This window comes from Natrix helvetica (genome assembly GCF_964273705.1).
Source record: "Natrix helvetica genome assembly, chromosome: 1".
Lineage (NCBI taxonomy): Eukaryota > Metazoa > Chordata > Lepidosauria > Squamata > Natricidae > Natrix > Natrix helvetica.
Window position 1 is genome coordinate 10,389,643 of NC_138548.1, and position 15,985 is coordinate 10,405,627.

The following is a 15,985-nucleotide window of genomic DNA, read 5'->3' on the forward strand; positions in this document are numbered from 1 at the left end:
GCTCCAGCTGTTCCTCTGCCTCACTGATGTCTGACTCCAAAGGCAGCTGATAACTGACATATGGCCCTGGCGCCATCTCTGCCTCCGACACAGAGTCCTCATCAGAGCCTTCCCCAGACTCCAGGACTGGCCCATGTTCCTCCCCAACCTCCTCACTCTCCGACTCTGCTGCCAGCTCTCCTGGCCACTGGAGGGTCACAACAGGCCCCTAGAGTTGGCAACTATTAGCACAGTAAAATCAGCAAGGACTCCTTCACTTTTTACACATGTTTACTCATGGGGCTGCAGTGATCCAAACAAACCAGTGGTGGGTTGCAGGCGGTACGCCCCAGTATGGGCGTACAGGAGCCAGCCCAGAGCACCAGATACCATTCCGGTACGGTGCTCCAGAGGGCCCAGCCACCTGCCCGAGCTCCTTACTGGTCTTTTAAGTCTTCTGCACTTCTGCACACAGTGCGTATAGCACCAACACGACGCTGAGCAGCTGGAGCGTCGCGGAGGCTCGCGGAGGCACTAAGGCGCATACGGGTGCTGCACACGTTCATGCGGAAGCCGCCGGGCTTCTGGAAGCCACCACTAAAACAAACTCACCTTTTTCTTCCAGTTCCCTCTGACTCCTGGGACTGTCTCGTACAGTCGGTTGATGGCTTCCCTGCAGCAAAGATAATTTCAGGATGGATATTAACTCCAGAAAACAAAATAAACCTCAGTCAGAAGTTGCTTTAACTAGTTTTAGTCATCCAGCCAAAGCTTGTGTTCATTCACTTGGCGAATGGCCTATTTTGCAAATGACTCAAATTGTAAAATTACCCCCCAAAAGATCACCCTGAGCCACAGAAACATTATCCGCTCCGAAAGCTAACCACGCTTTGGATAGGCTGCAAATAGATCTCTTATTATTTTCACTCCTCTAATTAACTATGTTGTCTTGCATGGCAATGTCAGGATGTCAGTAACTTCCATCTGCTTTTCTCAGGCAAAGATGCTGGAGCTGCCTGGCTGTAATCCCTAACTAAAACACAATGCAACAAATTGCAGGTAGTCCTCAATTTACGACCATTTGTTTAGTGACCGTTCAGAGTTACAAAAATGAGACTTACGAGCAGTTTTTTCACAGTTACGAGTCCCTTCGGGGAGAAGGGGTGGTTTATAAATTTAATAAACTAAACTAATTTAATAATAAACTTTGCAGACTCCCCCAGGATCATATGCTCAGAATTCAGACACTTGGCAACCGACTCACACTTATGACGGTCGCGGCGTCCCAGGGTGGTACAATCAACTTTTGTGACCTTCTGACAAGCAAGGTTAAGGGGGAAGCCAGATTCACTTAACCACTGGGCTATTAAGTTAATGACCGCAGTGATTCACTTAGCAACTGGGATAAGAAAAGTTGTACAATGGGGCAAAACTCATCTAACAAATGTCTTACCTAACCACATAAATTTTGCACTCACTTGTGGTCGTAAGTTGAGGACTCTTGTATCTTCCCATAAAAAAGATATCTTATGAAAAAGACGTTGTCTTCTTAAGGGATATAAGGAAGCTAATGATAAAAAGGAGGCTTTGGGGGGTTTTTTGGTGCTCTTTGAGCTTGTGTCAGCGTTCCAAATATCATGCAGAATTAAATCATTGTCCAAGGCAAAGTAGTCCTTAAAACTCCAATTTAATAAGACAGGCATGTTGGCATTAAGCTGGTGAAATTTCAACTCTAAGGTACATCCGGTGAATTCCCCAAGTTAAAAGTTCATCATCTATCCCCACACCCCATAATTCATCACATGGTCCAATCTTCATCTTCCACTCTGGCATGTACACCCCTCTTCTTCCGGCCAGGTGTCGAGGTGCGGAGACAAAAGACGACCTTGAGCTTCTAAGAAATCCATAACAATACATTCCACAATCCTACTCCTTTCTATTCCCCCCTCCCAAATACTATACCAATGAAACAGCATAATATGTATGTTTTAATTATGTGGCAGGCCAAAGATCCTAAAAGGAACAAAATTACAGGCCTGACAGCTTGCTTGTTTTCTTGCAGACGTTTCATTACCCAACTAGATAACATCATCAATGCTAGTCCTGATGATGTTACCTAGTTTGGGTAATGCAACTTCTGCAAGAAAACAAGCAAGCTCAGAGAGCATCAAGGACCTTTCATTTCAACCCTGAGCTACAAATATTCTCATTATTGGGACATAAGGAAGCTAATTATGAAAAGCTGGCTGTCTTCTTAAGGGGCATAAGGAAGCTGATTTATACAGGACAATCTATTGGCATCCTTTTAAGAGAGCCGCTGAGGCCACTTGGAGGTTTATCTGTGTCCTCAATGATTCTCTAAAAGGATGCAAATGACCAGCTGTCTGCAAGGAACATAAATCCTTCCCTTCCCCGCCAACCAGTCAGAGCTGAAGAAGCTTCTTGGATGAGAAGCGAAACGTCTTCAAAGAAAAAAAAACAGAAAGTCCAATTGCCTCTTGAAAAAAAAGCATCTTTGGGACTAGCCTGCTAGCAAAATATCTGCAGGAAGAGAGCAAGATCAGAGAAGACCAAGAACCTCCGAGGAGAAAGAAGAAGGGAGAAAATAGGTACTTACTTCGTGACTTGTGTCCGGGTGTTAAAATCCAAAGATCTCATTGATCGCAGGATCTCAATGCAACCCATATACTGGGGAAAGAAAGAAAGAAACTACAAAATAAATCCACACGCATTAATTTTGCTGGAACCGCAATCAGATCCCAGTTTTCTCCCTCTGCCTTGTCATGGAGGTGCATGTACCCAAGTGCCTCCATGACCGTTTGAGAGCTATATGCAATGAATTTACATTTTAATGTATGCTGATCAGTGTGTACCGGTGACGTGCGGTGAGGTTTATGGCTGGTGAGGCAAAGACACAGTGGTGGGTTTCAAATGTTTTTAGGCTTGTGGACCTCAACTCCCAGAATTCCACAGCCAGGCATGCTCAGTTCCGATTTAAAACAACAGCATTGTTTTTCTCCTTTGCGAAATAAAAAGGAGCTTTTCATTTTCTTTTTCTTCTCCCTTCCCCTCCTTCCTCCTTTTCTCCCTTCCTCCCCCCCTCTCAAACACATGCGCGTGCACACACATACACAAGTTGGATTGGACTATATCTCCTACCCCCTTCCCTCTCTCACTCACACACTCTCAAACAAACACACACACACACAAAAGTTGGATTGGATATCTTTTCCAGTGGCTTGAAAGCAGCTCCTCTGCCACCACCCCCATTCCCCTGCTGCCTTCCCGAAACATCTCCGCCATTGCAAATGCAGCCTGCTGTCTGGGTGGGAAATGCCTGGAATGCAATAAAGCCCACCCACTCATCTCCTGCTGGCAGGCTGGGGTGAGAGGAGAGGCAGAGAAGCCAGAGGGGAGCCAATCCGAGCCTTCCAAAAGAAAGAGGCTGGGGAAAGTGTGTGTGCTACAGCATGGCTCTTTGCCTGGCTTCCGTGGATGACTCTGCTTAACTGTTAAAAAAAGCCTTTAAAAAAGCACCCTCTACTATGAGGCAGGAGAACTGCGTGCCTCACCTACGTCAGGAATTCTTAGGCTTTTAACCCTTGCTTAACTCTGCTCGAGTGATCATAAACCGCCTATAGTCAGACTAGATGAGGCATGCAGTTCTCCTGCCTCATAGTAGAGGGCGCTTTTTGAGAGGGTTTTTTAAACAGTTAAGCAGAGTCATCCACGGTGAGGCAGCAAATAGCTCAGCTTTTTCCTTTTACATTTTTTTTTCTTTTCATGATGAGAGCGGTGAGGCTGTGCCTCACTTGCCTCACCTGACTGCATGTCACTGGTGTGTACATTCATAGTGACAATAAAGTTAATCTAAGTCTAAATCTAAGTATCTCCTGGGATCTTTGGAGGGTGATCTGCTTAAAAAGTCTCCGTTCTAAACTAAGTGGGTTCTCCAGGGAGCAACGTCTCCTGAAATGTATCCTCTGGTGTTATTGTTGTTGTTGTTGTTGTTGCTTGCAAGTTGTAATTCCAACTAATTCAAGCTTCAGCGACACTGTCTAGCGAATTTTAAGATTTACAATTTGAGACGGTTCTTATGAACAATCCTAATAATTCAGCACTTGTAGTGTTTTGATTCGTTCATTTCTTCATTCATTCATTCATTCATTCACTTTCTATAGCCACCTATCTCAGTCAATGACTGTGGGCAGCTTATACAGTTCTAGGCTGCATCAACAGAGGGATAGAATCAAGATCACGTGAAGGGTTAACACCACTTTATAATGCCTTGGTAAGGCCATACTTGGAATACTGTATTCAGTTTTGGTCACCACGATGTAGAAAAGATGTGGAGACTCTAGAAAGAGTGCAGAGAAGAGCAACAAAGAGGATTAGGGGACTGGAGACTAAAACATATGAGGAACAGTTGCAGGAACTGGGTATGTCTAGTTTAATGAAAAGAAGGACTAGGGGAGACATGATAGCAGTGTTCCAATATCTCAGGGGCTGCCACAAAGAAGAGGGAGTCAAACTATTCTCCAAGGCACCTGAGGGTAGAACAAGAAGCAATGGGTGGAAACTAATCAAGGAGAGAAGCAACTTAGAACTGAGGAGAAACTTCCTGACAGTTAGAACAATTAACCAGTGGAACAACTTGCCTCCAGAAATTGTGAAGGCTCCAACACTGGAAGTCTTTAAGAAGATGTTGGATCGCCATTTGTCTGAAAAAGTATAAGGTTTCCTGCCTAGGCAGGGGGTTGGACTAGAAGACCTCCAAGGTCCCTTCCAACTCTGCTATTGTATTGTATTGTATAATTCATTTTGAGATACAGAGATCCTGTCAGAGCTGGAAAGTATCTTTTGCCTTGGACCTTCAGGCCTGCCACATTTTCTGCTGTGGGAAAATGGGAGGAGGGATTATATGGAGTGTGGGAGATATATAGTCAAAATAACATTCCTTTCTCAGAGAGTCAAGGCCACCTTGCCCTGCAGCTGTGATGGTGTGACTGGGAGGCATCTCCAGTTTTGGGTGGTGCCTGATTGGGCCATGTGATGGACATGGGGGTGTAAGGGCATGGACTTGGACTTTCAGTTGGGTGAGGAAAACCTGGAAACTTTCAGATTCGGGTTTTCCCAGATATGCCAATATGACATCTTCAATAAAATGGAACTTTAAGGAAATGCAAGCCTCATATTTGTTTGTTTGTTTGTTTGACTTTATTATTTTTATAAACAACTCAAGGTGGAACATACACACAATACTCCTTCCTATTTCCCCACAACAACAAACTTGTGAAGAAGTGCTTCACGTCGCGGTGATACGGCAACTTTTCCGGCTTCTCCGGATAGCCGTCGAATTCGGATTGCATGGACGGTCCAATCCGGACCTAAACCGTTCAAAAGAGACGGTGAAAGGTAGGGGGAGATCCTGTGGTCCCAGAGAGACACACAAAGTCTCTGGTGACCTGGAAAAAGCCCCCTTTGCCAGCGATCGCCAGTCAGCTCCCAGGCTGCTGAAACTGCTGACAGATCCTATACGCAAGCGCAGGAGAGAAGCATGCCGTTTTGGTGAGAGTTTTTAAATCTTTTTTTCTATTGGAGAGAAAACACCCTAAATTTGGAAATCTAATTTAAAATAAAGGCTGACTAGAGAGAAAGCGGCGGATTTAAGATGGCCAATTGAAGATTTTCTTTTTTACCTTTTTATTTTTGGAAGCCAGGCTGGACTTCAATTGCAATTCAATGTGGATTGGCTTATTGCGCTTTTCTATACTTTTACTTCTGGACTTTGTGGGGACACTGAATATATTTAAACTCTAATTGTTTTGAAGATTCTTTTTTTCCCTTTTTGGGGGGCCCTCCTTTTTGTATTTTCTATTCTCTGTTTTTTTTTAAGTTAAAAGTAGAGCGGGAAAAAGTAAGCATTGAGAGTTGATACAATTAACACTGCCACCTAGTGGACTTGAAACATTGTTACTAAGTTTTACTATCTGAATTGTTTAGAGAGAAGCTGTTCCCTTGAAGGCTATTTGGTTAAGAAGTGATGGGGCATTTTATACAGCTGTTTCCTATGGAAACTTTCAGTATCTGGAAACCTACTTTGGAACAAATAGAACCTCTAAGGGAAAGCTCAGAGTGACCTTGGAAAGACTTTCATCCTAAAAAAAACCCTTTGAATCTTTTTTTTCCCTAGCTTTGGTGGCAGTGCTTATATTATCTTGCTGGGGAGGTAGTGATATATTTTTTTTGGCTCCTTGACTCCTTTTTTTTTCTTTGAAGCTTTGAAGTATTGATTCCTGTTTTCTTTGCTCTCTTTTCCTTTTGAAGATATTGGAGACATATGGATAGCTTGTTTTAAAAATTTGAGTGAATTGGACTGAAGAATTTTTTTCTTCTCACTTTTTTTTAAAGTAAGAGATCTTTTCTTTTTCCTCTCTCTTCTCTTTTTTTCTCTCTCTTTTCATTTTATCCATAACTCTGTATCTTTATAGCTGATGCTTAAATTTTTGTGATACTCCAGTGGTTATTTGGGACTTTTACATTACTTGATATTAATTGGACTAGAATACAAAAAGAAAAAGATTAGAAGATAAGTATAAAGATAACACCTCTTGGCTCTACAACAACTACCCCTGCCTCCTCACCTGCAGGAGGACAAAGATCAATACAGTCGATGCTTCAACAAGAAAAAGACAAGGGAGTAACCTTGGAGGCAATTATGCAAGCGATACAGAAATTGCAAGCAGGAGCTGAAAGCAATAATGAAAAGTTAGACACCATTGTAAAGAGGACTGAGAGTATAGAAAAAAGAATTGAGACAATAGAGCAACGAACTAATGTGGAAACTAATCAAGGAGAGAAGGAGAAACTAATCAAGGAGAGAAGCAACTTAGAACTGAGGAGAAACTTCCTGACAGTTAGAACAATTAATCAGTGGAACAGAAGTTGCCTCCAGAAGTTGTGAATGCCCCAACCCTGGAAGTCTTTAAGAAGATGTTGGATAGCCATCTGTCTGAAACGGTATAGGGTTTCCTGCCTAGGCAGGGGGTTGGACTAGAAGACCTCCAAGGTCCCTTCCAACTCTACTATTGTATTGTATTGTATTGTATTGTATTGTATTGTATTGTATTGTATTGTATTGAACTGAAAGCATAGAACAAAAAAACAGCTAAAACGGAAGGGAAAATAGAAGATATGCAACAATGGATGATGAAATACGAGGACAGAATCCAAAAAATTGAAGAAAAGTTTCAACAAGAAGAGAAGAAGGCTGAGGAGTTTGACAGCAGATTGAGCGACGTGGAAAGGGAGAGCAGTGGAATATTAGGATGGGAGATGGATAGGTCTGAATTTTTTTAAGATTTCAAAACATAGAAGAAGAAAGAGGCGAGAACCTAGTACAAATAATATCCGAAATTTTGACAAATGTATTAGAGATATCCCAAGAGAGGATGATGGATGGCATAGATGAAGCATTCTGAGTACACACAAGATATGCAATGAGAAATGCCCTTCCAAGGGAAGTCCATGTAAGATTTACTAAGAAAGCAACTAAGCTACAAATATTACAGAAAACGAGAGATAGAAAACTAGAATACAAAGGCAAAGAGATTGTAGTTCTGAAACAAATTCCAAGAAGAGTGAGAGAGAAGAGAATATCAATTTTTGACTAAGATTCTGATTTAAAAGGTGTTAATTATAGATGGCTCATACCAGAAGGTCTATTATTTGCATGGCAAGGACAAAGATTTAGAATAGATACAATCGATAAAGCAGAAGCCTTCTACATAGAACACTTCAGAGGAATGGCTGAGAAAACTGGAAAAGAGGAACTATTGGTACAACTACTGGAGGCACCCATAATTGAGATTGAAAAAATAGAAGGTGCTGTAGGCGGAATTGATAAAGAAGAAGGCGCGGTGGATGGTGTAAATGTCAGAGAACAACGAGAACCTAGATCAACTAGAGCCATAAATCCTGTATATAAAGTATAAACATGGAGGGGGGCAGAATGGTCACAATCAATATAAATGGACTTAACTCAGCAATTAAAAGAAGGAAAATATTTCACAAATTAGAAAAGCTAAAACTTTACATAATCTGCCTACAAGATTCAAAAGAGACATGAATATGTACTAGTAGAACCAAAACTTGGAAAAATGTTTACTACATTGGGGAATTGTAAGAAAAGAGGAGTGAGCTTCCATATTAAAATATTCCAGCAAAACTAATTTATGCAGATGAAGAGGGAAGAATCTTGATGGTGGAAATTATGGATAATATGTAAAAAATACTCTTAATCGCAATTTATGCACCCAATGAAAAACAAGATGAATTCTACAAAATTCTACAGTGTATCTCCCTTGGGGATGGAGCCCGCAACATTCCCTGCCTCCCCACTCTCTTGGGTCGGGTAGATGTGACCGGCAAGAGACGATCCCTCAGAATCAGAGTTCAATAGATCTGGCACATACAAGATTGGGGAAAGTAGCTTTAGCCTTCAGGCATCTAATTTAGTGTTTCTCAACTTCGGCAACTTTAAGACCAGTCGACTTCAACTCCCAGAATTCCCTAGTTAGAGTGTGTTGTCTTCAATTCCCAGCATGTTGGCTAGGGAATTCTGGGAGTCCACCAATCTTATGACCGCCAAGGTTGAGAAACACTAACCTAGCTCAGTTCTGTTGCATAGCCTATAGGTGTTGTGGCCTGCCAGTAGCTGGCAGCAGAGTCAGACAGTGTGGAGGTTGGGGAGGAGCATGGGCCAGTCCTGGAGTCTGGGGAAGGCTCAGACGAGGGCTCTGTGTCGGAGGCAGAGAGGGGGCCAGGGCTGTATGCCACATATCAGTTTCCTTCGAAGTCAGAGATCAGTGAGGCAGAAGAACAGCTGGAGCCTGTTCCCAGTGTGTGCATGCGCAGAGTTGCCAGATGAAGGGAACAGCTAAGGAACAAGGGTCGACTTGGGAGTAAGGCCACAGGAAGACAATGAATGGCCCCTCCCAGAGGAAGTAAAAGAGGAACGAAAGGGGAATGGAGTTTGCAGGAGACGATTAGTTCACTTAATTGCTTCGTGACTCTCTGAGACTCCTTGCCAGGTTCTGCAGATATTGGCCTGGCAGCTTTCTGTGTCAGAGGCAGAGACAAAGTGGAGGCCATCTGGCAGTGATCAGGTGCCTACAGAGCTAATGAGGCAGAGGAACAGCTGGAGCCTGTTCCCAGTGTGCGCATGGGCAGAGCTGCCAGAAGAAAAGAACAACTCAGAAATCAGGGTCGACTTGGGAGTAAAGTCACAGGGGAAGGTGAATGGCCCCTCCCATGGGAAACAAAAGAGGAGCAAAAGGGGAGGGGGCTTTTGCAGGAAATAATTTGTTCAGTCGGTCATTCGATTTGTTTCAGGAGTGTGAAGATCTGTCCATGAATCTCAGAGACTCTGTGCCCAGTCTTTCCTTGCACAGCACCAGAGGTGGTTTGCTCCTGGTTCGGCCTAGTTCAGCCGAACCGGTAGTGGAATTCAGGCCTGGGTCTCAGAACCAGCAGCAACCCAGGCCTGCCATACCCCCGAACTGTTTCCCTCGCTGCCACTGGTCCACTGTCATTTTGGATTTTAGTGACTGCGCATGCGAAGTTCACTGTAAACTGTTCTGCGCAAGCGTGAAAAACAATTTACATTGAAGAGTGACGCGCGCATTGCATGTGGGTTGCAAACCAGTAGTAAAACCGGCAGCAACCCACCCCTGCAGAGCACCTCATTTGGGAAAATATTTACATGGCAGCTTTCCAAGTTAGATAAGGTCTGTGGTCATAAATATTCCTTTGAAAGGCTGTTTGCCAGGCCTTGCTGAATGTGAATGAGAGGAATTCACATTCATTTAATAAAAGGGGTTTTGTCGGGACCAGGACTCTGCCTCGTGCTTTTTGGGGAAGCTTAGGTCAGAACACTAGGATGAAACCCTGGTTTAATGGTGGTCAGCTGATCTTGCCAAGCAATAAAGATAAAAATAAAAGCGCTTTTTTTTTTCAACTGTCGGTCTGCACCCTTTGTCATAATGAGTAAATAGAGGCTGAGCTTCAAGCTGGTCTAACATTTTTGCTGTTAAGGTTTAATCCCCGAGTTCCTCAATCGAATTTCTGAGCTACACAGCACTCCAGTGTGATTGCTGGGAATTAGCAAGGGAGGTTGCGTTCTCCTTTCACAATTCAGCAGCTGTCACACCGCAGCTCTTAAAACAGTTTTGCAATTCACGGCAAACAAAACAAAAAGCGTACAAATCATCGGCTTTTGTTTTCCCAGGGCTGCGATTTGCTTTATTTTGTATTCCATTTATATTCCAATACTTTTTTACAGTATTTATTTATCTGTTCCGCTTGATCCCCGTCAAATGAGCAATGTAAATCAGTGTCAACATCATCGGTAGAATGTTAAGGCTTCCTTGAAAAGCAGGAAAACATCGTAACAAATGGTAAACAAAAACAATAGAGGGCTTTGAAGTTTAGAACAACCATGGTATCAGTGGTGAGATTCAAATTTTTTTTTACTATTGGTTCTGTGGGCGTGGCGTGGCGTGGCTTGGTGGGCGGAGCAGGGGAAGGATACTGTAAAATCTCCATTCCCTCCCTACCCCACTAACCTGCTTTCCAGCTCCGTTCTCCTGTGCAGGGCAACAGAAGAAGTGTAGAAAGTTTTTTTAAAATAAAAACCCTCCTAGAAAAATGAAATATCCTGGGAAATATTGGAAAGGCACAATATTATATTTCCCTGGATCAGAAATGGAGAAACATGTTTTTAGTCAGGAAGCAGACTCACTCTTAATAGTCCTCCCCCCCCCCCCCCCGGTCAATGGGCCATTTAAAAAAGCCTGGGCCAGTCTATTCTGTATAACAAAGATCTCCCCCCTTCAGTCCCAGGGTGATGGGATTACGGCATGATAGTATTAGCCCTTTACCCATCTCAACACAGGGCACCTGGGAAGAAGCAATGCTCAACCAAACCTGGACTCAAGATAACCTACAGAGTTGCCCCTGCATGGCCCCGTGGGAGTCTGACAACCAATCAGAACACAAGCTCAAGATCAAACCTCTCTGGGGCATAAAACCAGGGACTTATAGCATCTCGGTCTCTTTTTTCTTCTTCACCCAACATCTGGAAACATGTGATCCCCCTTTTCTGTTCAGGTACTCAAGCCGTGTGGTCCTGTCCACCATTAAAACCATCTTTCCAAGCAGCCTCTATGTCTCCAGTGTCTTTTTCCCCACTTGGAGCTGAACTCAGAAGGACATTTCTTCCAACAGAAGACCCAGCCGATCAGCTGGGACTCCGATCAGCTGGGACTCGGGAGGCAGATAATAGATGGGGGCGGGGCCAGCCAGAGGTGGCCTTTGCCAATTCTCCAAACTATTCAAAATTTTCGCAACCGGTTCATTAGAACCGGTCAAAACTGGCTGAATATCACATCCAGGGAAACCAGAGGAGGAAGCTTGAAAGATTTAGCATCTTCTTAGAAGACACAAAGAAGGAGCAAGCCGAGAAAATTCCCTAAAGCTGTTGTTGTTGGTTGAAAAGACCCTTCCCCGAGCCATCTCCAAACCAAGTGGGAAAGCCCCTCAAAACATTTATTAGAGATGATCTGAATATGTATAGCAGAAAACCTGCCGTTTTCAGATAGTCCTTGACATACGATCGTCGCTTAGCAATCATTCAAACCTACGATGGCAACCAGCAATTTATGTTGCAACATACTAGATCCCAACCACCCAAAACTACTTACAACCTAGTTTTGAAGTTCCAACGTTGTGTCCACATTTTGGGCTCTCAGCAAGCAGCCTGACTTCATGCCTTCATGCCTAAGGCACAGTGGCGCGTTGCGGATTGAGCGAATCGGTAATAGCGGCGGCGGGAGGCTCCACCCACCTGCCTGGACACTTCTGTGCATGCGCAGAAGCGTAGCGCGCACGCGAACCGGTAGTAAAAAAAAATAGAAACCCAGCACTGCTAAGGCGGGACTAGAACTCACAATCTCCTGGTGATGGGCCCAAAGTCACTCATCTGGCTTTCATGCCTAAAGCGGGACTAGAACTCATCATCTTCTGTTTTTTAGTCTGGTGCCCTAACCACTAGGCAAAACTATTTCTCAATAAATGAAACCTTGCCGATCCCTAAATATGTATGTATGTATCAGGGGTGGGTTCCTGCCAGTTCTAACCTCTTCCATAGAAGAGGTTCCACAAATCTACAGTGCCGTTTAGAACCGGTTCCAGCTCCCTCCCTCCGCCCGTCCACGCATCATCAAGATGAAGAGCGAGAGGAGGAATTCTGGGAGTTGAAGTCCACAATCTTAAAGCTGTCAAGTTTGAACACCCCGGGTTTTTTTTTCCTAAAGGGTAAGGTGTGCGAGGGTCTTGTAACTTGACAGCTTTAAGACTTGCGTGCTCCAAATGCTAGTGTTTCTGAGCCAACATTTTGGTTGTTAAGCAAGAGCGTTGTTAAGTGAGTTTCACCACATTTTACAAGTTGGCCACGCCCACCCAGTCACATGACTGCTAAGCCACTCCCACTCAGTCACATGGCTGGCAAGCTACTCCCACAAAGCAGGCCACACCTACAGAAGAGGTTCAAAAAAAATTTGAAACCCACCACTGGTATGTATGCATGTATGTATGTATGTATGTATGTATGCATGCATGTGTATTTGTGTTTGTGTGTATATATGTATTTGAATTTGTGTGTGTATGAATGCATGTATATATACAGTATATACACACACACTCCACACAAATACTGATATTTCCCACACACCATAACTTCAAAAAGTATATACCATGCCTTTTTTAATGCAATTCATTTTTCCCAAAGTTTTCGAAAGGATTTTAGTGCCGAGGTCTTACGTTGAACTCTTCAAGAGGGAATTGAAGCCCTGCCAATCTGCATTCAGTGCCCTCCATTGTTTTGCACCTAATGACTTTTACCGTAATTTGCAAATCGTTTTTACACAGAAGCCAAGTCCCAACTCTATTAAACCAGAACTGCAATGGACCCCTTTTCACGCATTTTGATTGTTAAGTCATCTCATCTTGCCCCTGTTCATAAGATAAGAATTAATGTTTCGCATCTTAATTTTTTATCCTCTGTACTACAGATCGGGGATCGCCAAACGTGGCAACTTTAAAACTTGAGAACTTCAACTCCCAGAATTCCTCAGTCAACTTGGAGAATTCTGGGAGCTGAAGTCCACAAAGTCACTATGTTTGGAGATCCTCTGCTACAGATACTACTACTACTATGCCAGGGGTGGGTTCCAGCTGGCGCTACTGCGGTCCTGCACTCACTTTGCATGTCCGCTGGACGCACGCTATGTCCGTGCATGCACAGTTCAATAAAAATTGTTCGCAGAACTAAAAGACAAGATGGCAGCGCTGACGGCGCTAACTGGGGAACCAGTTTGGTGGCATGGCAGGCCTGGGTCACTGCCAGTTCCATCGACCCAGGCCGCCATTACCACTATCAGTTCGGCTGAACTGGTACGAACCAGTACGAACCAACCACTGTACTATACCTGCAGTTTTGAGTTCTTTAAATTCAAACCTTATTGTCTGTCTATCTATCTATCTACTCTATCTACTCTATCTACTCTATCTATCTATCTATCTATCTATCATTCTATCATTCTATCATTCTATCGCAGTGATGGCAAACCTATGGCACGTGTGCCACAGGTGGCACGCAGACCCATTTGTCAGGGAGTTCACCCTTTTTTAAAGCCATTTTTTGCCCTCCCCAGGCTCCAGAGGCTTTATAGGAGCCTGGGGAGGGCGAAAAGAGCCTCCCCCGCCGCCACCACCCCAAAAGTCCTCCGGAGGCTTCATGAGCTTCCCTGAAGCCTCCGGAGCGCAAAAAAACAGCCCTATAGGCAAACCGGAAGTTCGGGAACGGACTTCCTGTTTGCTCGGATGGTCGTTTTGACTGCTCCGGAGGCTTCAGGGAAGCCTCCTGAAGGTCCCTCAAGCCTTTGGAGCGCTCAAAACGACCCTCCGAGCAAACCAGAAGTGACTTCCTGTTTGCTTGGAGGGTCGTTTTGAGCGCTCCGAAGGCTCGGAGGTTCGTTTTAAACACTCCGAAGGCTTCAGGGAAGCCTCCTGAAGGTCCCTGAAGACTCCAGAGGGCTTCCAGGGGTGCAGGGGAGGCTGTTTTCGCCCTCCCCATGACCCTATAAAACCTCTGGAGCCTGGGGAGGGCGAAAATAGCATGCAAAAATGGGGGGGGTCATGCCTGTAGTGCGCGTATGTGTACTGGGGGGGTTGCGCATTGCATTATGTGTGCGGCACACCTGCAAATGACCCCCCTGCGCTCCCCCCACTTATGGCACATGAGCCAAAAAAGGTTCGCCATCGCTGTTCTATCGTTCTATCTATCCATCTATCTATCGTTCTTATTGTATTCTTTCCTCCCCGACTTACGACCGGGGAATTCCCCCTGTTGTCAGCCAGCAACAGCCATGCTGCGCCTTAGCCAATCAGGCGCGGCATGGCTGAAGGCGGGCTGACTTGCGCTCCTGATTGGTTCCTTGGCCTGACAGCTCTCGTATAAATAGCTGTCAGGCTAAGGAAAGGGGCTTCTCTCCTGTATTGCTTGCCGTTGTTTAAATCGCAATAAAATAGTGTTGGACGTTCCACAGTTGTCAAGTCTCATCTTTCCCCACACTTCTTCACTGGCGACGAAGGTGGGATCCTGCTGAGGCGACGACCCTGACGGAACCCGACCTCTGTTACTCAGCCGCTTGAGTTTAGCTCCCCGAGCCGCACAACTCCAAGCCGCTATGTCTTCGCTTCCCCCGTTCGCTCCCTTCGGCACCGACGGAGAGGGATGGACGGGGTTTTTGGAGCGTTTTGAATGCTTCCTGCGAGCCAACGGGAAGCGGGGTATTCCGATGGAGGAGAAGTGCAGCTTCTTCCTCAGTAGCTGCGGAACCCCTATGTTCAACGCCGCCCGGGCGTTGGCAGCCCCTGTGCCAGTCCACGACCTAGACTGGGACACGCTGATGGCCAAGCTGAAGGGACATTACGCCCCGACCCCATCGAAGATCACCAGGCGATACGCTTTCCGTCAGTGCGTCCAGAAGCCGCACGAAGACGTCAGCCAGTTCCTCCAGTCCTTGCGGACCACAGCCATTCCCTGCGAGTTCCCTGACTTGGAGGACAATCTGGTTGAACAATTCGTCAGCGGCATCAGGGACCGACGGCTGAGGAGGCGTCTCCTGGCCCGACCAGAAATCACCCTGTCAGAGGCGGTCGCTGATGCACGGGCGGCGGAGTTGTCGGAGCAATCTGTTGCTGAGATGGATCGCCACCCGTTTCAATCTTCCCCAGCGCAAACCTGCCTCATCGATCAGCTGGTGCCCATTCCGAGCCCGGCTGAGGAAGAGGAAGAACTCGTGGCTCGCCTGGCAGAACTGCAAAGGCGCCGCAGTCCGCGACCTCCGCGCCAGACTGTGACAGCCTGCCTTGGCTGCGGTGGCAGCCACGACCGGTCAGCCTGCCCATTCCGGGCATCCATCTGCCGCCGGTGCTCGAAAAAGGGGCACCTGGCCCAAGTTTGCCGTGCTGTGTTACCACCACCACCATCCCAGGGAGCCACAGGCCAGCAGATGACAGCCGGACTGCAGCAGCAGCCCCGCCGCCAGCCGCGCTCGAAGGCCAGCTGTTACACCGTGGAGCCAGGCCCTGCAGCAGCCGCCCCTGCAGAGGCGATCTACCAGGCCTCCGCAGGTGCGGACAGAATCAAGGCGGCAGTCCTCATTGAGGGCACGCCTTGTATAATGGAGGTGGACTCCGGCTCGTCCCGCTCCTTAATCGCCTGGGCGGACTTCCAGAAACTGTGCCCCGGCGTCCTAAAACGCCAGCTGTCTGCTAGCCCCGTGGCCTTAAGGGACTATCAGGGGTCACTTATCCCAACCCTGGGCTGCCATACAGTCAGGGTTGAATACGGGGGGTTTTCGGGGTGCCTGCCAATCCTAGT

The 15,985-nt window shown here is 45.9% G+C and overlaps 1 protein-coding gene across 1 annotated transcript in view; it reads right to left on the reverse strand.

Annotated features, from left to right (window-relative positions):
- Positions 1 to 15,985, reverse strand: part of SHC2 (SHC adaptor protein 2) — a gene marked incomplete at its 3' end in the record, with an annotated part of 65,034 nt that overhangs the window by 39,222 nt on the left and 9,827 nt on the right. Inside the window, exons 2-3 of the mRNA XM_081938134.1 lie at positions 2,597 to 2,667; positions 592 to 652 (exon numbers count right to left, since the gene is read on the reverse strand). Coding sequence (XP_081794260.1) covers positions 592 to 652; positions 2,597 to 2,667 — 132 coding nt within the window. The remainder of the gene's footprint in view (positions 1 to 591; positions 653 to 2,596; positions 2,668 to 15,985) is intronic.